The sequence below is a fragment of the Anoplopoma fimbria genome, chromosome 6, assembly GCF_027596085.1.
Source record: "Anoplopoma fimbria isolate UVic2021 breed Golden Eagle Sablefish chromosome 6, Afim_UVic_2022, whole genome shotgun sequence".
NCBI classification, from domain to species: domain Eukaryota; kingdom Metazoa; phylum Chordata; class Actinopteri; order Perciformes; family Anoplopomatidae; genus Anoplopoma; species Anoplopoma fimbria.
In genome coordinates this window covers 16,781,900-16,804,152 of record NC_072454.1, presented here as the reverse complement: position 1 = coordinate 16,804,152, position 22,253 = coordinate 16,781,900, and the positions used below count along the sequence as shown (strand labels likewise).

Below are 22,253 nucleotides of genomic sequence, written 5' to 3'. Positions count from 1 at the left end.
AAGCTCCACGCTGGGACAGGTGTGTATGTGTAAACGGAGGATGCTCCTTTAGTGGTTCACAGCGCCGCCTGCTGGGAGGTGAAGTTCACTGTCACACCGACATGGCTGCTGCAGTCAAGATGAGGACGTGGAGCTGTCCGACCAGAGGAGTTTTCTATCCTTGGGCAGTGCTTTTTTTTGTTTTACTCGGTAGCATAAATGCAGTGGCTGCAGCACCGGAGACAGGGCTTTGGAAAATCACAGTTGTAAATGTGAGTATTTGACCGGAAGCACCGGATACCTGCAGCACCGGCTAGCTCACGTTAGCCACATTAGCCTTGTTATGCTCGCTCGCTATCAGCTGCGAGTGTGGGTACAGTCGTGCAATGGATCCTCAGTAATCATGTAGCGTTTAACACTCTTGACTTAGACTTGTTGTCTTTAAAATGCATGGGGAAAGTGTGCTTAGAAAAGTGAGCAGACTGTGTTAGCTAATTAGCAAAGTGCGCCTTGTGCTAACTAGCCGGCTACAGTGTAGCTCAGTTGTACAGCTGTCACTGGACTCTTTGTTATTTAACTGAGCTCCCGACATAAACTGTAATGTAAATCTCGGTCTGTGCTTCTTTATCATGAACCTTCAACATATTAGCGCTGTAATATACACGGAAACACCCTGTAAGTTGCTCTACAATCAAGTGCTTGTTCTTCTTCTTTTCTATCAGTTTTAAGACACAGCGCCCAGACTAGAAAGCCTTGATCAATAATTTAAGTATTGAGAAGCTTCAAGTTACTTCTGTTGTTGTAACTGTCTCTATTTCTAGTTGCACTATTGGGTGTCTTGATTGAGGGGAAGGGTGCAACCTGGAGAGGTCACCAGTCTGTTACAGACACAGACAGACAGACATTATGGACCATATTAAAGTTTCTGGTTCTCCTGACCCACACCTATTTCTCTGCTTCACAAACACAGAAAGGGTTGTTTTTGATCCAATGACAGTACTAACCACTGAGCCCCCACCCCGCCATTATGATGAATCAGTGCAAACTTATTTTAATATATTATCAATAAGAAGAAAATATTTTTTGCACTCCAGCTCACAAACTAAGTTATCTATCCTGCAGACCTCAAGACCACTGCTGTTAAGAAAATCCATGTATAAAGACACAGACATTGAATTAGAAGGTAAGACATGGAAAAAGTGATGATGACTTATTTAAAAAAAATGTGCCCCTTTTTTTGTCCCTTGTGTTTATCATAACTTGTGTCCTCACCTTTTAGTTATGCATTTTGGCTGTCCTGAGGAGATAACCTTCTCTATTCACTGGTATTTAAAGTACTACCCCTGTCACAATGAATTCAACAATATTGAAGTAAGTACATGACTTTAAAGTGATACTAATTATCTGACAGTCTGTCTATCTAGCCTTGATTGTTTCTGAGAGCTGAGTTGTGTTGTGTCATTGTCTGAAGGAAATGTATGGGAGAACGCCTCTGAGTCGTGGGGAGGGCCTTGATCCAAATCCCCTCGGACAAGGGGAGTTCATCGAACACCAACACGGTCCCATAACATGTATCAATGGGCTGCACTCCTTTCCAATGCTCAAAGTAGGTTTTGTTACATTACTCTCCTCAGTATAGTAACACACGCACATGCATCATGGCATTTATTATATCTCAACATCCGGTAAATTGTCTGTGTTTTTCAGAAAGCCAAGGCAGATCCACGTCCAGTCAGTCCACCTGTTGAGGGTGTAAGAAAACATAAACACTCTTTATTTTGAATAGAATAGTGTAAGAAACTAAAGATGTAAGAAATATCTTCCTGAAAAGTAACAGAGGAAACATAACAGTATTCAGTGTCTTTAATTATTTAAGTGTTTTGTTTAGTGTGTTGTTTCTTTACGCGGCTTCCACAAACATAGTATTAAAGAAATATATATATTAGTAAAAAACACTGTACCACTTTTGTAATACTGCAGGATGAAAAAGACATCAGATTAATTACTGAGGAGTATGACAGCAACTCCAACAACAGCGGTGTAAATATCCAAAACAATGTCATAGCCACGACGTGGAAGGACGGGCCGTACTTGCTGGTTGTTAAGATTGTGTCTAGTAAACCGGATGCCAACTGGAATTTAACAGGTGAGTTATGAGAACATTTTATCACATCATGTGCAACTGAAATATTGTGTAACTGGCATAGAGGAATGTAAACGCCCTGTATTATTTTTACTCTGCATTGAAATACAGTTCAAACTATGCAGTGGGGTATGGTGCATTAATGTGCAGAATTTACTTCCCTTATCAGAAGCTGACTCATGACTGCAAATTGTTTTTTTGCAGCTGAAACTGAACTATCAGTTTTCAAAACTTTTCACAACCAGAAAAATAAAATAATTTGATGTATTGTGATTATTTGTCTAATGTTTGGATTTTATTTTTCAGTTAATGTGGTGATGAAAGGCAGCCATGGTTACATTTCTATCACAGAATGGCCTCTCATGATTGTACGTAGATTACTTTTTGTGATTTATGTTGCATGAACATGAATTTAAGCATTTGCAAAATATGTACATTAATATTATGTGGCCATGATTCTTTCCTAGCTATTATGGGGGTTTGAAATAGACAGTTTTTGGTTTGTGCATGTTAGTAGCGACGCAACAGATTCAAAATAATTTGTCCGCTGCTTTAAAGGGACAGTTTACCTAAAATACAACATAAAATACAGTTAGCTCTGGTCTGCCCAGTGCAGTGCAGTCCACTCCACGGAAGTGAGAAGATTGCATACCATAGACTCAAGAGCAACATCTGAATTAAAATGTTACCAAATCACATTGAAGCTGAACAAGTAGTCTACTCTGAACAAATAAAAAAGATGTGGGATGATTGCTTCCATATGTGTTTATAGACTAACCCCTTACTGTCTGTTTGTAGTTCTACATGGTGATGTGCATAGTGTACATCTTCTACGCCCTGCTGTGGTTTATCTGGGCAGCGTGCTACTGGAAAGATCTGCTGAGAATCCAGTTCTGGATAGCGGGGGTCATATTCCTCGGCATGGTGGAGAAAGCTGTCTTCTGTGCCGAATATGAAAACACTAACGCTGTCGGCTCTGCTTGTGAGTGTCTCCAGATTATAATTACCATTGCCATAGTAAAATGTTCGGTTTTGTACATGTCATTCTTTCCCCCGTCTCTGTTGCCTTCAGCTCCCGGCTTGTTGATCTTTGCTGAGCTGGTCTCCGCCCTCAAGAGGACTTTGGCTCGATTGCTCGTCATCATCGTCAGCCTTGGATATGGCATTGTTAAGTATGTCAACATGTATTTGAACACAAACCTGCTACTTGTTTGTCAATTTAAAAACCCCAAATTATTGTTCAAACAAATCAGACAATTCCCATTTTTAATTATCTTTTTATCCGTATTGTTTCAGGCCTCGACTGGGGCAAGTAATGCACCGAGTTGTGGGGCTTGGAATCCTCTACTTTGCCTTTGCTAGCATTGAAGGTGTCCTGAGGATTACTGGGGTGAGTTGTGATTATTATTAAAAAAAAAAAAAAAAAATGGTCAACAGTCAACGCAAATCTCAACAATTACAAATGACACACAAAAGTTAAGATTCAAATTGTTTATTTAATCTGACAAACAATCTTAAAAATCCAAATATATTAACAAATATTTGAACCAGAGGAAAACAAACAAATCCAACCAGACGGTTGAGACAGAGTTTTTAAAGTCACAGAGGTGGCTCTCTTTTAACCTGGCTAGATTGCCATGGTAACAGTTTCTGTTTGAAAAGAAGGTTCTCTTCAAAGGGAGAGACTGATTAGAGACTTAATAAATCCATTCGCTTTTCCTGATGATAACCTCTATGAGCGATATAGATTCTCAGCTGAAGGAGCATGTTATAAATGCAAACCTGTTGAGCCGTAACAAAGTAAAACTGACATCACAATTTGTGTATTTTCTTGATTTGTTGTGGGTTCAAAAATCAAGGGTCGAGACAATGGCCCCGCTCTCATTACAGCAATTGTTCTAGCTGTTTTTGAAGCCTGCGCCATCTGGTTCATATCCTTTCAGTGTACTCCACAGCACCATCAATAACCAGTAATTATATTCTCATGTAACAACAAAGTGGACATATTTGTTTATTAACTTTTCCTGCCTCTTGGTTTGGATATATTGGTAGTTTCTTCTCTGCACTTTGGTGAATGATTCTATATTTTACTGGCCGTGCTGCCGGCTTTCTCCTCTTCCTTGTGCCCCCTGGTCCTGGTCTGTCCTCCCTTCTAGGCAAAAGACTCTGACTTGGCCCTGCTGGCCAACATTCCCCTGGCTCTGCTTGACTCCTCTCTATGCTGGTGGATATCCTTTTGTGCACCCACAACCTTTCCCTGTGTGGTTCCCCTCTGCTCCTCACCTCCTACACACCAGCCCAAATTAGACCAGGAGAGATTTATCTGCATCTGTCTTCCTTTCCCAGATAATAAGCAGTGAAAGAGCACTTAAAATACAAGTTGGCAGAGAGGCATACTGCACTGCATTCATCATCCATCCTCCACTGAAATTTATAACAACTTTATAACAACTTTTTTTATGGTTTAACTGCTCTTAAAATCCTCCATTCTCACCGCTTCTTTTCTTTCACAATCAATGACATTATTATGTTTCTATTAATAGACAGTCTTGGCTTGAGTTGGTAGAAGAAAAATGATTTGCATTCCTACCTACCTCCTTTACAGGTGTTCCTGTTAGAAAATATTTAAATATGTGTGCAGCTAGGGGCGGCTCTACTGTTAAATCCTAATTGCATATAGCACATTTTCTGCTCAATTGAAAATGTTTAAGTTCAAACACAGTTGTTTAAGGGGTAGTTCCCACTTTGTATTATTCATACAGCTTCACAGTATACATTGTCTTGTTTTTTAGGCAATAACAAAATGGCATGTCAAATCAAAAAATACTGAATACATATACTTCAGTTAAGACATAATTATGTAAACATAGTTAGGTCTGGGTAGACATTTATTTTATTCTAAAGGTAAAGACTTACAAAACCTGAGTCACCAGAGTGTCAACATTTTGCAGCATAGACCGTTTCTGACATCATCCACATTCATTTCACATGCATTTGCGTATTTACAAGTGATATCACCACTTATTTATATGTGACTCGGTGTCTGGAGGAATGAGATACTATATATACATACACTCAGGTAGATGTTATCAGGTCCCATTCATTTATTTGTAATACAGTTTCTTTGTAATGTCTGCAACGTGTTTACCTTGACTGCCACTAACATCTTTGTCAGCCTGGCACAAACCATCAAGACTCTGAAGCTGAGGAAAAACCCCGTCAAGTTGTCTCTGTACAGGCATTTTACAAACACACTTATATTTGCTGTCATTGGTGAGTGGGACGACTACACTTTCAATCATAATATTGAAAATCAGCCTTCATGATTTCTAGTTATTTGTATTTTCATCCATACATAACCTGTGAAAACATAAATCCTTATTAGCACAAAGAGTTGTGTCTTAAACGTTGCCCATATTTCCCTCAGCTTCCATCATTTTCATGGGTTGGATAGCAAAAAAATTCCGGCTAGCAGATTGCCAGTCTGTGAGTATGGTTTGGCACATTTATCAATAGTTGTGTTTAAAAATTAGAAAAAAAAACAAAAAACATTTTATTGACTATTGCCCCTTTTTGTTTGTGTAAAGGATTGGATTGAGCTTTGGGTGGAAGATGCTTTCTGGAGGTTCTTGTTCTCCGTCATTCTGTTCGTGATAATGTTTCTATGGAGACCGTCTGCAAACAACCAAAGGCAAGATGTACATTGGGACTGTTGAATTCACCAACATGAAATGACCTGGATGCTTTTGTTAATAATCTCTCAATCTCACATGTCCACAGGTATGCTTTCACACCTCTCATTGATGACTCTGACGATGAGGAGATTGAGGAATTCGTTGCCTCTACAAACCTTGGTACGATAACATCATGGGAGCGCTACCGTTATCTAGTACACTGCAATCATTTTGGGTGTCTAATAGTGCTTTAATACTCATTTAATATTTATTTTTTCTTCACAGCTGATGGCATAAAGTTGAGAGCATCTAAAAGTGAAACTAATGGCTCAGTGAAGCCTGCAGAAATAAACCTAGTGAGTAACTCAACTGCACTCTTGGTTTGGAATATTTCTGTGGTGATAAGTTAAATTCAGTTTGATTAATTGAAAATGAAGCATCATTGATAAGAGTAGTCGTCCAAGTTTATGAAAGGCAACTGTACAAGTGTCACGTATTTCAGCAGATGGCAGTATTTACACTTATTCACATTTTTTCATTCTTTTTTTCCCCCAATTTTACAGGAGGAAGACTTGAAGTGGGTGGAGGACAACATTCCTAGCTCTCTCACGGATGTGTAAGCATCCTATCAAATTTATATTTATTAATCCAGAAGAAGTTTTCATATAAGACATGTGTTTCTAACAGAGTCTCCCTTTGTTTCTGTTTATTACTGCAGAGCTCTACCAATCCTGCTCGACTCAGATGAGGTATGAATAACTTTAGAATCTATAAATATGTATAATAACAGGATTCACACACCTTGTTTCTTTAACCAGAGACAGCTGGTCCACATATGTGGAGATGAGTTACTTTGTCCAAAAACGACAAGAGTGAAAGCCTTGCTTGATGCTCATTTGGGACTCATTTTGAAGTTACTGTATCAGTGACGAAATGGGGACTGACTTCAGGACTCAGTCTTTTTTTGCGGCTTTTTTATGTATACGTTTTGTTCATACCTACTTACATACCTTGGAATCAAGGACATACTTACTGACTGTTCACTAAACCTCTCCCCCAAAGAGGGATTGTCCACCATAGCTTGGCAACTGTAAAAAGGCACCGCAGGCCTGTCACGCTTTGGATCTCTTCACTTGCAAAATGGTCTGCATGGTGCTGTAGTAAGAGCAATGCTCTGTACTTAAAGAGTAACTGCACCCAGTCTTAACAGATCCGCTCTCCCTTCCAACTAGTGGGGACAACATGCTCTTTCCACAGCCTGTGCTGCAGTGATGTGGCCCCTAACACTATAGCACCATGCGATATCACAGCTGGGTGTGGTCATTAGTACAAGTAACTAGCTAGCCAGCTACCATTATAATATCTGCCAACAACTGTTGTCTTTTCTTTTGGCTAGAAATGAGAAGCCTGCATTTGTCTTCCTCTTACTGAAATTAGGGACCAATTGTTTAAAAAAATACTAAGAATTTAGGTTGGTACAGTTATTCTTAAACTACACATGTGCCCTGCCAGAATGGAAAGCTTGACAGGCGTAGCAAAGGTAGCTAAGAGTGGTGAGATAAATTGTTCATTGTGTCTGAATAATAATGTAGTATAACGTTGATTTTCAGGGGTTTTCTTGATAGCCTGGACAAAGATGTTAAGCCCTTATTTGCACATTTTTTTCGCAGGAAATCATGACGACCAGATATGAGATGTCAAAGCTGGAGTGAGGCAAAACATGGAGGCAGACGGTTGCAGCTGTCCCTGACTCTGAATCTGCAGCAGGGTCTTCTCCAGGATCTCCAGTCGCGTGGTGGTGGTGGTGGTGGAGTGCCGTTTTAGTTTTTTAGGGGCATCTTCCCATACGACTTCTACTTCGCAGGACGGTGCAGGTCACAATTTATGGGGAGCTCTGCTCATTTCCTCTACTTCTGCAGAGCAAAGGACTCTACCAGAGGAAATCTGTCTTTTCACTGACCAACTGGTTCACCATTTCCCTGATTATGATCAGTTTTGAGCCTTTCTTTCCAAAGAGAATGTTTCATTTTATAATAAGTGCTGTATTTATTTCTGTTATGTTCATGAGACCTTATTTTATCGGAGAATTCAGAACAGTGGGCTCGATGCATGAACATACACTCAAACCTACGTTAAGTGTCTTTTTGCGGGTATCTAGATGTAATGGTTGGTTGTAATAAAAGAAGATGCTTATTTATGATGGGGAAATAATTAAAAAGCCCTTTTCCCCTTAATAAACACCACAAATGATTTATCTAAGACATTTTTGCAGATATTTTATTTGTTATTAATTAATCCCAAACAGGATTTTTCTTTATTTATAATTATCTGAAGCACACTTATTTTCTTTTGTTCGTATTTTTTTGGGCAACATTAACATCGGAGACAAGGAAAAGAAACTCACACATATACTTTGAATAGAACATTTTGCTCTTATGCACTTTGAAGTTCAAATCTTTGCCTACATGTAGTTTTTGTATGAGGCCTAAACTGTTCAGGTAGTTGAGAACAATATGTGTGAATGGGTTGTTCATGTCTCTGGCATCCTCAGTATCGGTGTGTGAATGATTGTGAGGGGGAGGAAGCACAAACTATTAGAATTGAAATGTAACTATGTTAAGAAGTGTAGAATTTGGGGGGTTTGCAGTCATGTTTTGAATCTTCTGTATGTGTGTGGGTGGGCAGGTTTTGTGTCTTGAAATAGGGAGCAATATACTGTATGTATGTTAAAATGGAGTTAAATAATTTCATTATTTATTTGTGTTTCAAGTGTACTTATAAGTTGTTAAGAGTGTGTTCATCCAAGTTTACTCTGAAGTGTGTTTACAATGTGTTTACCATTTTGTTAATGCATTTGGACCCTGAAAAGTTTCACAATGTGTTTGCTCAACGGCAAACTGCAGCTTGTGTCGCATTGCTTTGCATTGTTTCACAGACAAAACATTAATTTCTTGCCTAATTAATCTTAATATTATTTTTTTTCAGAAAATGACTGCCCTGGTGTTTTTGTCTGTGTCGTTTTTGGAGTATGAACACCGTTGTCGTCTTCATGTGTGTTGTCTGGAGTAAATGTAACAGCAGGATTTTGACATATTAGATCATTTATATGGTGAGCAAAAGCTGATCTCTTGGGTTTATAATGTCACTATTCTGTTTTTGCATGGTTGGAAACCTGGAATGGTTGTGCTTTTGGTGGCAAGCTGTCCTTCTGTTATATAAAACTGCAGACACCTGCAGCGGACCTCTTTTATTTGTACAGATGGGTATTGGCTGATTCCTGTTATTGCATAATTCCACAGGTAGAGCGGTGTCTGGATAATATGACTCGTCTTTTTTCTCTCGTGAGTGTTATGAAGAACTGGGCTTAAACTTTTCTTACCAGCAGTTTTCTTCACTCTTCCTTCGCAGGAAGTGTGTCCACTCAGATTAAATATGAATCTAACACAGGAAAGTGTTTGTTTCTTTGTCTATGATTTTCAGTATTAATTTCGAAATAAAAAATACATATTTTACTATGGATGTGATTTTTGCTGCCTTAGTTGAAAAATGTTTCTACACCAAAGCTGTCTTGTAAATACCAGATTCAAGAGAACATTGGAGAAGAAATGGGCTATTGTGAGGAAAATTGTAATGAATGATAATGAAACACAGACTGAAATACTGAGAGGAGAGTTTAAATGAAGCTCAGTCATTTAAAACATAAACCTTAGTTTTCACTGTGACCAAGAGGGCTGAAAGAACATTAAATCTACAAGCAATTCAATGTATTTGTCTTGGGGACAATACAAGTTGTTTTACGTAACCCAAACTGGTTCTACCTTTGACATTAGAGAGCTATTTTTAAATTTCACTAATGTCCAACATGGACAACACTTTATACAGGACTTTGGGCTTGTTTGTAGCACTTTCCATGAAAGAGGACAAACCTGCCAAAGGCCTCTGCTGCAGTATTTGGGTCTACAATACCTCAACTGCAACTATACAATTATGAAATCACTAATAAAAACCATGATTTCTTTATGGAGACAAACAGGAAAACATCGCCTCATTTACAGGAAAAAACCCTGTGGGCCCCAGAGAGACCTGGTTCCCCCATCTGAGCAACCTGCTACCTTAATTCACTCTTTTTTCTTTTTTTTTTCACCAGTTTTCTTGTCTATATATTATATATGCTTCCTGTCTACGCTGATAATAGGACTGAATCAAACAGTATGATATTTGTCCCAACCATAAAAAAATATGTGTCATTTTATTACTCTATGGTAGAATAATAGGCAACTCTAAAGTCAGAGCCATTCCTTCTGCTTTCCTATACCTTTACATAATTCTCCATTTCTTCCAAATATTTATCCCACATGAAAGATTAAGCCACAGGCGTCCCCTCTCCTGGACATTAAAAGTACAGTAAAATACTTCTACAGTGCTTTTCTTTCTGGACTAGCATACCAGCAAAACACGTGACTCTTCTGTTTTGATGGAGAGCCAATACATAGATTTATAGTGTGCCTGCTGTATCACTTCAATATGATTTCTGCTTTTGTGCTTGAATAGGCAAAAGTTGTTTCAGGAGGATACTGCATGTAGCTGCTTTACTTGAATTCATTTGTGCCCATTTCCAACAGTAGTTTAGCATTGGCACAGGAAACTTGTATTGGTCACAGACAGATCTTTACAAACTAGTTTGGCATCACTTCATAGTTTCAAAAACACAATATCATAAGCTTCATCAAATTGGTATTTACTGCTGGCCTCTTTATATTTGTGTTATCTACTATACATATGTTTCTGTTATTTTGTCCTGTCCTTATGAATGGTGCCCAAAGTCACCATAAGCACTACGAGGAAGCTTCCACAAAGCCCCAAAGTCACTATGCTTCTGTAACTCTGACGTAAAACCTGTGCAAACCACACTATGTGCTGGCTTATCTTCAAGGCCCCAACTGTATATTTGTATCGTTACTCTCCAGCAAATGGCTTGTGTTATGTAGCCCAGTGCTCTCCAATTGTCTCTGGCAATAAGTCCTGCTGCCTCAGAATGGATGAAACATGTGAACATCAAATAGGCCGAGCACAAGCCTGGAAACAAAGGCTGCAATGTGAGCCCTCCTGGTATGGTTACCGAAGGAAATGACTGCCATTAAGGCGCGTTGTCATTTTCAGAGCAGTGTGTACTGTTCGGGCATGTGTTTCGATTCTCACCGTCCACTCCCTCCTGGAAGCATGCAGCTCTTTTATTGCAATGTAAACCCCTGAATGGAGACGTGAGAGGAGGACAGAGTGAAGAGAACACATGTGGTGGACATTAGTCTCCTCTTTCTCTAACAAGTAGACACACTGAGATATGTTTTCAAAATGTGACAGTTACTGTTCCTTGTATTGAAGTCCAACAGAAACACTGTTTGTTTCTGAGACATGTGGGAAATGCTTCTTTGACTTGTATTGTCTGTGAACTTCTGCCTCAAGGGTTATATTCTAAAACACACATTCTTCCTCTCTAACCTTTCATCCATTCAGTCAGAAAACTTTTGATAGGCGTCCAGCGTTCATTCATCAACTATGCAATGGTTTGGATTTCGCTCATTAAAACTGACTCATATTGGTAGAATACTGTGGAACGAAACACAGCAGAGCCACAAGGACATTTAATAGCACACTGTTCATCGTCAAGTGAGGTAGTTTTAACAACTACTGAAATGTTAGACCGACTTTATTTCACTTATGTAGAGACAATTAAACTTCTGTAGTGCATTTGCAAGCTTGCCAAATCAACGTTGATCTGAATATAATGATTTTTGGGTAACATACAGAATATGAGTAATAGAGGAAATATGCTCAGATACAGGACTGCATCAACTGTTTAAAAAAAAAAAAAAAAAACTCCCTTAGTATAATGGATGGTGCCTTAAATAAGGCAAGCTAGTACAAAAAAACAAATATACAGTATATGATGGAAGATAAAAATGTGGCATACAGTATGTTACAATGTAAAAACCAGCAGTAATATATCCAATAAATTAGAGCCTCAGGAGCACTAATGTCTTATAGGGATTTATCATCAATAAAGCGAGGGCAGTGCATCAGCCCCGGGGCCGGACCCTGAGCTACAGACATGATCTATGATGGACATAAAAATACAAACATAAAGCAACAGCAATGACAAAAACAGTTCTCCATCCCTCCCAACCCATTTATGCTCATGTTCAGCTAGCTTCCATGCATTCAAACACACTCAGTCAAACATCAGTCAAAGCTCACACTGACTTAAAGAAGCATCTATGATGTGTTTTGCCATATATTGTTATTCATAATATAACTGTTATATAATAGTATTGGCAGGTCACTCTCTCTCTCTCTCTTTTGGTAATTTGACCACTGAACAAATGCTGGCCTGTGACTAGCTACTCAGGCAAATTAATTTCTGATATGGAAAGAATAAACAGTATCAGTAAATTTGTGCCCATTAGACACTCTTCCTCGATCCTCTTCCCCTGTCTGTCTCTGGTCTTCATCCTTTGCCAGCACGCTCTCAGAAGTTGTAAGGTGACACCAGAACGTTAACCCTAGCCACATGCTTGGCCTGAAAGGTGCGGTCGCTGTACTCAGACATGTCCACATCAACGCTGATCTCCTGCGGCCCCCGCAGCTGCTGGACCAGAATCAGCTCCCCAGTCTGCCTGTCGGAACGCTGCATGACAAAGATGCCTCGGGTGTTTCCGCCCACTATGCCAAAGCGCAGGCTGTCTGGCCCGGTGCGCCCTGGGGCGGTGGCGGTCGCCATACGGAAAAGCGTTGCAGGAGTCTGCAGGTTGGAGGTCAGGGACAGGTAGTGGAAGGACACGGTCTTGGGAGCCATGTGGCAGGATCTGCTGTCCATGGGGCAGGGGTTTCTCTCACACTGACTGCCGGACAGAAAGGCACTAAATGTTAAGCAGGGGACATTACAGGATGAAGTGGTACATGTTTTCCATTCTCTATGTGTTTGGCAGTTTGTCACATAATGCAGCCATTTTGTCACTGAGGAAACGATTACATAATAAATCTATCCCTGTGGGAGAGTGTTTATAAGTGCCTCTTTGTGACTAAAGAGAAGTGACACACATACATACAGTACATATGAGGTCATGTGCCCCGAAGTGTTGGATCGGAGAAAGTTGTGACCTTTTTTTTGGTGCAGTACTCCCAAAATTCATCTCTGTGCACAACAATCTCTAAACCTGTACAGCTTTATGAAATGGGAACAAAGCTACTGCCTTTCTTGATTCCTTGCTCTCTCCCTTGTTACAAGTGTTCTCCCAAACATTTATTTTTCCCCTTCGCTGGCAGCGGAGCATTAATTCACCACATTTATGGTTCAGTAGAAGCAAACATAGCTTTTCTTTCAAACTCTTAAATTAGGCAGCTTGCTGGTGACTGGCAAGAAGGGAGATGGAAGTTGTATTATCTCCAAACCTTTGGCCAGGACACAGACTTTTGTACATAGTTTTAAAGAAAAAGAGAAAAAAGTGAAGTTGAAGTTGTGCTGATCATCCATGTTCTTTTTTAAAAACGATTTGTTGCACCATGATGCAGTGATAACCACATCTCTTATGTTTTATTGTCATATTTCTATTGGTTACAATAACATTGCACTAAAGTACAACCTCCAGTTGTGCACCCTGGTTCACTGGCATTGATTACTGGCACACCTGAACACAGCATTGATCTGTTTTATTTCTGCTTTTCTTGCTATTCCAAGTCAAAATGTCTGCCAGGAGCCCATTAGTGCCTCATAGTCGGGTCTGATTTAGTATTCACATGGTCATTTGAAAGTTGATGACAATTTCCAGCTGGCACGAGGAAGATGTGATCCTGGTTTATTATTTTTTAAAGCTTTTCACTAACAAAACAAATGACAAAGGAGTCACATTGGATTCCATCCACTTACAGCGGAGATGTCTTGACGTAGCTGATGTTGCCATGAGAACGGGGACACTCTGGGCTGACGCACTGAAAGCCTCCCCCCGTGTTGATACAAGTTGTCCCTCGGCTACAGTTGTGCTGCTGGCTTAAACATTCGTCCACATCTGGAAGACAAAACAACGGAGGCATGTAAGAATGAGGAACGGGTAGAGAGACTTGCCAGACTGACTCCCTGCTTCCTGGTTACCACAGTCTGAGCAGGGGGTGCTGCACTGTGATTGTTTATTTGGTTTTCTAGTTTAGTCTCATGTCCTAAAGATCCCTTCTGCTGGGAAAGGGTGAGGTCATTCATTCCACTGGCAAGCTTTGTAAGCTTCAGGGGTGCAAATGAAAGTGGTAACGAGGTTTTGGGGCCGACAGACACCTCTGCAGAAGCTAAACGCTCATTGCTAAAGGCTCCTCTCTTTAAGTCACAGGTATTCCTCTCTGGAGCTACATACCCAGCAAGATCTGCAGCCAGGTCTCTGTGAATGAGCCTTTGTCCTCTGTTCCCTCTTGTCACTCACCCTCACAGCTCCTCCCGTCTGGGAGCAACTTGTAGCCGCTGGGGCAAGAGCAGTGGTACGAGCCCGGGACATTCACACACTCATGGACGCAAAGCTTCCCTCCTTGGTCCAGCCGGAAGACTTCACACTCGTTTACATCTGTCGGGAAACAGACAAAGAAATGCATTTCGTAAACATGCATTACATGGCTAATGTGCACTTAAAAGTAACTAGGAGGGAGCTTATAGGTAATTATATACCTCATACAGTTTACAACACACACCAATACCAAAATATGTTGTTTCTGTACTTCATGTAATCATCAGTATTGAGGTCCATCAGGTTTGCCCTTTCAGCATTGTGGCATCAACACATTTGAGGCAACAACATGAAAACACTCATTTTGAAATCTTACTCAACCAGTTACATCTTAAAAGCAACTGAACTGTGACCTAAATGGATGCTAATCAGCTTGTGACCTCTCAAGAGGATTATTTTGTTTGTCACAGACTGGCCTCTCAGATTTCTCTAATTTTTAACCATATTAATCACTAGAGGAGTAAAATATTTGGTTACTCTAGGATATTTTCAGCAGTAAAGTCCCTTTAACATATGCTTTTTGTCCATTGAGCAGAGCAACCAGCTTCAGGGAATTGCTCTGTAGCTGACCTTGCCTCCCTGTGAAGAGGAGCAGCGTAAGGAGAGTTTCCCCACAGGGATCAATTAAGGAACACATAATTACAGCTCACCCTGACAGATACTGTTGTCAGAGGTGCCACTCATGTGAAAGCCTGCATCACAGCTGCAGTGTTGGGCTCTGTTCACTTGGGCACAGCGAGGTCTCCGGCTGAATGCTGGATCATTCATAACACTCCACTCAGGTGGTGCTGCATTGGGGGAGACAATTTGAAAGTTGAAGATATGTCCTTACATGTGACCTCGAGCTAAATACATTGTAAACATGTACAAAAGTAGATCTCAGTCTTGACTGACAAACAAATACAAACTACAGTTTCAGACATTTGTGGAACTGACCTGTCTGGGTTTGATGCTGACAGTGAGAGCCACTCCAGCTCTGGGCGCAGGTGCATTTGTACTGGTTGACACCTTCCACACAGGTGCCTCCATTTTGGCAGGGATTACTTGCACACTCACTTATATCTGTGGGTGAAGGAGGGACTAATAACTGTGGTCAGCTTTATGAGAAACTTGCTGTTTCTTCCTTATCTCATGTTTTCATCAGACTGTTACATACAGATCAAAGGCACAACAGATGAAAGTTTTGCAGATTCTTCCTTCTGAGATACTTTATTAGAAATATTTTTTATCATCTTGATGCTACCTTTGACATTTTTTATTGTCACACTTATAATCTCTGAAAACACTATACTATTTGACTCAGGCTGAAGTTTCTTATCTGTTTGTGCAGGTATGTAAAGTGGTGAAAGGTTTATCAGTGTGCTTCTATCAACCTTGACAAAATTAAGAATACTAGGTGCTTCAGAATAAAATACATGGTCAAATGTATCAAATAGCATAAGTGAAAGTGATGGTTAGATTAGTTCCTGAAAGAAAAATAGGTCAAAAAAAATGAAAGAAACTCTGTAAACCCTTCTCATCTACAATCCATCCAAAGATTGGCAATAAGTGTCCACCCAGTTTAATAGCTGATACTTAAAAATGAGAAACTGGTACTGTCATTATGGGCACACCATGTCAACAGTAAGTCTGTGACGCCCTTTTATTTGTTCCATTTTGTGGTGCAGTAGTACTAATGTTAATAAAATCTAATGGGGAGGACTCTTAAAGTGTAAGTCAATAAAATCCATGTTGTGCTTCAAAGTTAAAATTGTTGTTGTTAACATACGGAAATATGTTTTTACTAATAACTTCAAGGCTTTGTGAAACACAGAAGAAGAATTCTAAAATGTGAAGGTTTTACCTCTCGAAGCACCTGGCATCTCAATAAGTTCTCTTTTACAAGCATTTTTATCATTTAAACCTGAACAAATTGGTTATAAATGTCCTCTACTGTGAGTATAAGTACAGTAGTGTTTTGAATGGCCAAAAGTGGGATGCAAAAGGACCTGGGTAAAATACTTGTCCCTTAGAATACATACTGGAGACATACGTAGGTATAGTACAGATCTATTCATTTACCCACTAATGTTAAGTCTTATTATCCTCGCTGGGACTTTTAGATTGATTAATCATCAAACAGTGGCCACGAAGATTACAATACTTTACGACAAATTACGACCACTCGATACAGAAGTACTACAAAACGCAAAATGTTGACAACAACAAAGAGTAAGAAAATAGATAAGAAAAATACATTATGAACTTTGTTTCTGTAGTCAGCTCTTAGAGTTGTGCAGATGTTAAAATTATGAAGCAGCCTCTGCTCTCTGAGCCCACAGTATACTGGATAACAACCAATCCCTTTAATGTTTATTTGGCTTCCCCGGGGGCCACCGCAGGACCATAACATGAGAAGGCCCACTTCACTCCGCTAGATATTTTTAAACTCTTCTTAACTTTAAAGTTTTCACACTCTGTCAATACTGCTTTTTAAGCATGACTAAATTTAGATCTCTGAAAAACATGAACAGTGATAATACTGTGCAGAGTCGAGCCCTCTCATGTTGTTTTAACCATGAATGTCAATAAACGTATGCACATGTTCCACCGAGTGCGCCACTTGGAATTTTTGGAAGCGTTCCACCAGCGCAGGCTGACCGGGCAATCAATAGCATGCTTAACATACTTCTGTGCTATCAGACCGTGGTCGGGGTATAATGTCTGGACCTAACCCCGTCCAGTGGGACTACTGTCAAAGAACCAGGGAAACATGAGCAAGAGAGGTAGGGTTTATCTTACAGTAGCCCGACCACTGCTGTTCATGCGGAGTGGAAACCTGAAGGGAAAGGCACTCCACAGTGGAATGCAGTACAGGTGTTTTTCTGTGTCCAGAGACATTTAATGCCATTTTAACGAGGGCTTCATTCAGTACGCCGAGAAGCTCCAGCCACTCTAAAGAATGCCTCTTTTCTTTGCCTGTTATCTGTGTGTGTGTGTGTGTGTGTGTGTGTGTGTGTGTGTGTGTGTGTGTGTGTGTGTGTGTGTGTGTGTGTGTGTGTGTGTGTGTGTGTGTGTGTGTGTGTGTGTGTGTGTGTGTGAGGAGCTCAGTTTGGCTTCTGGGCTGCTGTCTCTTTCAGCCTGGCATTCAGACGCCGCTGAGCCAAGGTCGCCCTGAATTGGTGTTTGGATTTCTGCTCCAGCAGTGAATAATGCGCAGGCATAGCACTTCCTGGCCCAAAAAACATTCCACCATATCAGAAAAGTAGTAGATGTGTGTTTGTATGTGGAAAAAGTCATGGGGGTGAAAAGCTCCTAATCATGTGTTGAAAACATACAGCAGCTGAAGTGAGACTTGCATTCCTCGCCTGAATTAAATGCAACATTGGTCTCACACATGGTTAAAAATGTGGCAGGATGATAGAACTGGAATTCCTGCATCTTGCTCACCTTTACAGATGGCACCTACGCTAGTCCAGGTGCCGTTGTCCCGGCAGACACGAGTGGCAGAACCAACAAGATGGTAGCCTGGGGAACAAGTGAAATGGACCTCATGTCCGACAAAATACTTTGAGCCAAACTTGGTTCCGTGAGCAGGGGCTTCCAGGGTGGGGCAGGTGGTGGGAGCTGTAAGAGAGATATAGAGAGAGAGAGAGAGAGCACGAGAGGAAGATGGTCACATGTGGAGTAAGCCTCCTGACATCCTCTGGCATTCTCTGCCTGGGGATATACACGTGTCACTGGGCAGAGGAGAGCCTTCATGGGAGAGGACGGCTCAAATGCCTCGTTTACAGTCAACCAGCACAGCACCGGCCTTTTTTATGAGTCAGAATTTCACCAGCAGCCAAATGTTATGCTATGTTGCATGCTCTGGAAAATTTAAAGCTTGTATAATATAGACGTAATTACATTACATAACATTGTGAATGGTTCAGGTTTTTGACTTATATGAGAATGTATGCCCCATCCAAGAAGGAGAAAATGTTTCCTATGCGTTCAACGCCAAGTTAAAACCACCACTTACTTTATGACAAGTCAATCCCACACAGCCAGACCTCCATCACGTCCAGCTTGTATAATGAAAGCCTAGTGTTTTTTTCTGATAACTTTAAGTTGAGCATTATGTCAAGGGTTTTGACAGATGCTTGAATAGGCTAGAACAAGATGGGGAATTATGCACATTATTCCATTATCATCAAATTATAATCTATATTATTTGTCTAATGCATTTTTTGTAAATTTATCTGAACCACAATCTATTCACTTTTTATTTAAATGTGTATTTTTTGATTTTCATCCTGATCTAAGCATTTAAAGCTGGTTTTGTAATAATTTCACTTTTGTCATTCATTTTGTTGAGCCTTAATTGGTATAAATGTAAAATATTTGCCTCCTCCTGTCTTGCCAAGTACTCTCCAGAGTTATGGACTGCACTGGTCCATCACTAACAAATTGGCCTCAGCGTCTGCAGCCAAACAACACAATTCCACAAATCCACTTCCCCTGTCAGGTACCCAGCTCTGTAACTGAGATGACCTTGCACTGTTGGATGAATATGTAATCCCATGATAGAAGAAGCCATATCTGGCTCTCTATTAACAAGAAATCTGTTTGAAGATCAACTTCTAACAATTGAATGTTCCCAAAATGTTGTAAATGTTATACTTTGGAATCTTTTGTAGCCTTTATGTGAACAATCATTCACTGGATTACCAAACCTCAGTCGTATCATGGATGCATGTGGAACTTTATGGATTTTCATTTGAATATCTACTCATTCTGTGAACAGTTTTGTGAAATAAATGTGTAAAATAATTTAAATCAAATTTTTTGTTTTGCAGCCAACAATATACTGTGTGTTCGCATGATCAGTGGAACAAATATAGACATTGATTCTGTATTTTTAGCAGTCATCATAGTATGTTGATTTTACTGTATACACCTAAATAATATGTATTAAGTTATGACTATAAATCAATAATAATACATTCAGGTGAGCAATTAGACGCATGCTTTTTAAAATATCTTTCCCAAGTTCCATTACCCAGTTAATTGTGAAATGGGCTGATGTAACAGAATGTAATACATTAGTTCAAACATACAGGATGTATGTAACATTATGATGACATTGTGTACATCCCTGCATAGCTCTGCCCAACCTCAACCTGTGCAGAGGTCTCATCAGCCAGGACAAGAGAGACTGTTGGATTTAATAATTATTAACTACTTATATAAGAATAAGTTGATGAAGATTATGATTGAGGACAAAAATACCTTTTTCAGACAAGACATTGTGACAAGTGACAGTGGCGAAAGCACGGATGTAAATATTAATTGACAGGATTATGAGGATTATGGTGGCGGTACGTGCTGTTATCCGTTTACTACTCACCAGCTGACTGGTCAGCTTGAGGTAACTTGGAGACAGAGTTCTGAAGCGTTGCCAGCTTTGACTTCATGATCCTGAGGCCCTCCGTAAATCGCATCTCCTGACCTTTCAGAAACTTCTCCATTTGACGAAGCACCCCGACCACCTGGTGCTTGTCCATGCAAGTCTGTGGATAAAGCATGAGCAGTATGAGCAGAATTAAGAAAACGAGCGCAGGAATAAAGGTTACCTCAGTTTTACGGTCATAAAATATTAAACATGAGCTGTAAATAAACAGTAGTGTCCTGCTGTGGAGCATGATGTAATTGAAACTCAACCCATCTTATTGGTGGGCATATGGTTTTTACAGTTACAAAGAGTTTTCATTGGTATTAGAATACAGTATGTGACGTTTTTACTGTATTTGCATGATGCAGTCACCATTATTTATCTTATTTGAAACTCTATTTGCTCTCCATTGGGATCTATTTTCCATTAGACCGCATTGCACTCACATGTGAGATATTTTAGGCCCACCATCTCTCTTTTTCTCCCATTTACACTTGTTTTCACAGCTCTAGTGGCAGACACAGCTGGACAAAAGCTGTCTGGCAGATGTGAATGTGACCGAAGTCCAAAATGCTGTTCTTCTGTATATTTTGCATGTGGGTAGGAAGGAAGACACATGAATCCAGAATGGGCAAAATAGCATGGGTGCCACTAGTAGTTACTTGAAGGAGAAAGCTTGACAAGCCATTACAAAGTTCTTTGGGAAAGTGCCTCTAATCCTTTCAGGAGGGTTTATTAATCACATGCTCATTGGAACAATTTCTCCGTGCAGCATACCTTAAATTCCAGCACTTGCATTTGGATGGCCTTGCACAATAACAACTCGCTTCAATACATTAAAACTCAATGTGCACATAGTTTGGACCTTTGCATTAGTTAAAACAGTGATCTGCTCCTTTTACCTCCAGGCAAATGGGAAATGCCACCATCAAAAAAGACATGAGAGGACTCATATCATGGGAAGTTTTTGTGGAAAAGCAAAAAGTATCGTGCAATTTCTCCAGTGGAAACTGTAGACTGTGATCTTAAACTTTGTAAAACTTAAAATGACACAAAAAGCTACACAATCAAATAAAGCTGGATAAAGAGCTTTGACAGAAAAAAACACAATATTATTAGTTGGGGTTACTTTCTGGGGGATAATAGGATTAAGATATTAAATGGATTACTTTTCATCAAATTTATGAATATTTCCCAAACATGTTTTGCTCAGATTTTGAGTTTTTATTAACTAACCTAGGTTACCTAACACACTTTATTGAGATAAGTTGCCCAGACGGCAGCTCTTCTTGGAGAAGTGAGTTGTTGCATTGAAGGTGAAGTACATTGCTCTTACCTGAACGGCAGCATGACCACTCTGGACAGCTGTCAAACACAGCAACAGCAAACACCTGCGTCGAAAAGACAGTGCCATCTCTTTGAGTCCAGTAATAACAAATTAATGCTGTTCCCTCTTTGTGTTCTACAAGATTTGATGCTTCGGTAAAATCCAAAAAAGCTAATATCTTTTGTGAATTTCTGTCCCCTTGGTAGAAAGGTTTGGAGGATGCTCATCAGGTGTCTGAGACAGAGATGCGCTGCGTCTCTTTATCTTCGCTCTCGAAAGGTTCAGCCTCTGAGCTCTGCACGCCACCTAACTGTTTCCTGCAGCAGGAATCCCTCCCACCGAGAAAACTCCCAAACACTTTTATGTTTCTCTCTTTACATCTCCATGTTGCTGTCAAGGGAAGTTTACCACAGAGTCAGCTATATCATGTACATTGCTCGAGTATGATATGACCTTAATTGTGTTTGTTAACTCAGCCATAAAGGGTAAAAAAAAAAAAAAAAAAATAAAAAAGTGTTTCCTTTTCCTTACACACTCAAATGACTGGATCTTTTCAGAATAAGATCTTCCTCGAAATATGATGATGCTCATTACGACACAGGTCGTTAAGCCGTTGACGTAGTCTGCTATACACACCTACAATGACCAGCTATCTATCTGTAAGATAATGTAAGCCCGACTGATAGCCAACGCTCACCGTTAAGGCCACATTGTTTTGTAGACCACAAAGAACTAAACTCATTTAGAGGCTACTGTTGTTCTATTGACAAACATTTAACGTGCAATTATCTTTATTTTTCACAGTTTTACAAGCGAGTATTTCAGGGTTTGGCTTGTAGAGCCGCAGCGACACCTGGTGGTCAGCGACGGGACTGCACACACGCGTGAAATATAGAGCTCATACAACGGTCGTGCACGTTGCGTGGACGCGCCTGGGCGTAACAAAACAAGGAAAGAAATACGTAGCTAGTAGCAACGCGATAAAGGGAACTGGCTTCAGCTGTTTAGTCTTTAAAAATGTCATGAATTCGGGTTGTTGTAACTGCGTAATACACACATTCATAATTTAAAACACTGACAAAGGACACAACTGTGCGTCGTATACGCTTTATTGTTGCAGATGTTGACCGTGACTGACGTGGCTGTCGACCAATAGGAATCGCAGCCTGCG

General features: G+C 40.1%; 2 protein-coding genes across 2 annotated transcripts; one reads left to right on the top strand and one right to left on the bottom strand.

Moving 5' to 3' along the window:
* Positions 1-73: 73 nt before the first annotated feature.
* On the top strand, positions 74-9,290 carry tmem87b (transmembrane protein 87B). Its single transcript, XM_054599911.1, has 19 exons — positions 74-251; positions 1,102-1,162; positions 1,259-1,350; positions 1,451-1,585; positions 1,687-1,731; positions 1,960-2,125; positions 2,429-2,490; positions 2,921-3,104; positions 3,195-3,294; positions 3,419-3,512; positions 4,279-4,352; positions 5,289-5,395; positions 5,550-5,608; positions 5,710-5,813; positions 5,903-5,976; positions 6,082-6,152; positions 6,360-6,412; positions 6,515-6,545; positions 7,467-9,290. The coding sequence occupies exons 1-19, from the start codon at positions 102-104 to the stop codon at positions 7,506-7,508; spliced, it is 1,704 nt and encodes a 567-aa protein (XP_054455886.1). The 5' UTR covers positions 74-101; the 3' UTR covers positions 7,509-9,290.
* Positions 9,291-11,502: 2,212 nt separating this feature from the next.
* LOC129092474 (fibulin-7) lies at positions 11,503-21,368 on the bottom strand. The gene is made up of 8 exons (XM_054600440.1): positions 21,092-21,368; positions 19,711-19,873; positions 17,769-17,945; positions 15,276-15,401; positions 14,990-15,127; positions 14,262-14,399; positions 13,721-13,859; positions 11,503-12,695 (listed from the first exon to the last, which is right to left on the bottom strand). Exons 1-8 carry the CDS (start codon positions 21,167-21,169, stop codon positions 12,323-12,325), a joined length of 1,332 nt encoding a protein of 443 aa, XP_054456415.1. The 5' UTR covers positions 21,170-21,368; the 3' UTR covers positions 11,503-12,322.
* Between the last annotated feature and the right edge of the window lie 885 nt (positions 21,369-22,253).

Bases quoted from the DNA above. Each gene is read 5' to 3' on its own strand.
- tmem87b (XM_054599911.1), top strand. From the start codon at position 102: ATGGCTGCTGCAGTCAAGATGAGGACGTGGAGCTGTCCGACCAGAGGA. The intron at 1,732-1,959 runs GTAAGAAAACAT...GTAATACTGCAG, and splicing joins TCAGTCCACCTGTTGAGGGT to GATGAAAAAGACATCAGATT. The intron at 5,396-5,549 runs GTGAGTGGGACG...TATTTCCCTCAG, and splicing joins ACTTATATTTGCTGTCATTG to CTTCCATCATTTTCATGGGT.
- LOC129092474 (XM_054600440.1), bottom strand. From the start codon at position 21,169: ATGGCACTGTCTTTTCGACGCAGGTGTTTGCTGTTGCTGTGTTTGACA. The intron at 15,128-15,275 runs GTCAGTTCCACA...CCCCCAATGCAG, and splicing joins TCAGCATCAAACCCAGACAG to CACCACCTGAGTGGAGTGTT. The intron at 14,400-14,989 runs GTGAGCTGTAAT...GTTTCCCGACAG, and splicing joins TGACAACAGTATCTGTCAGG to ATGTAAACGAGTGTGAAGTC.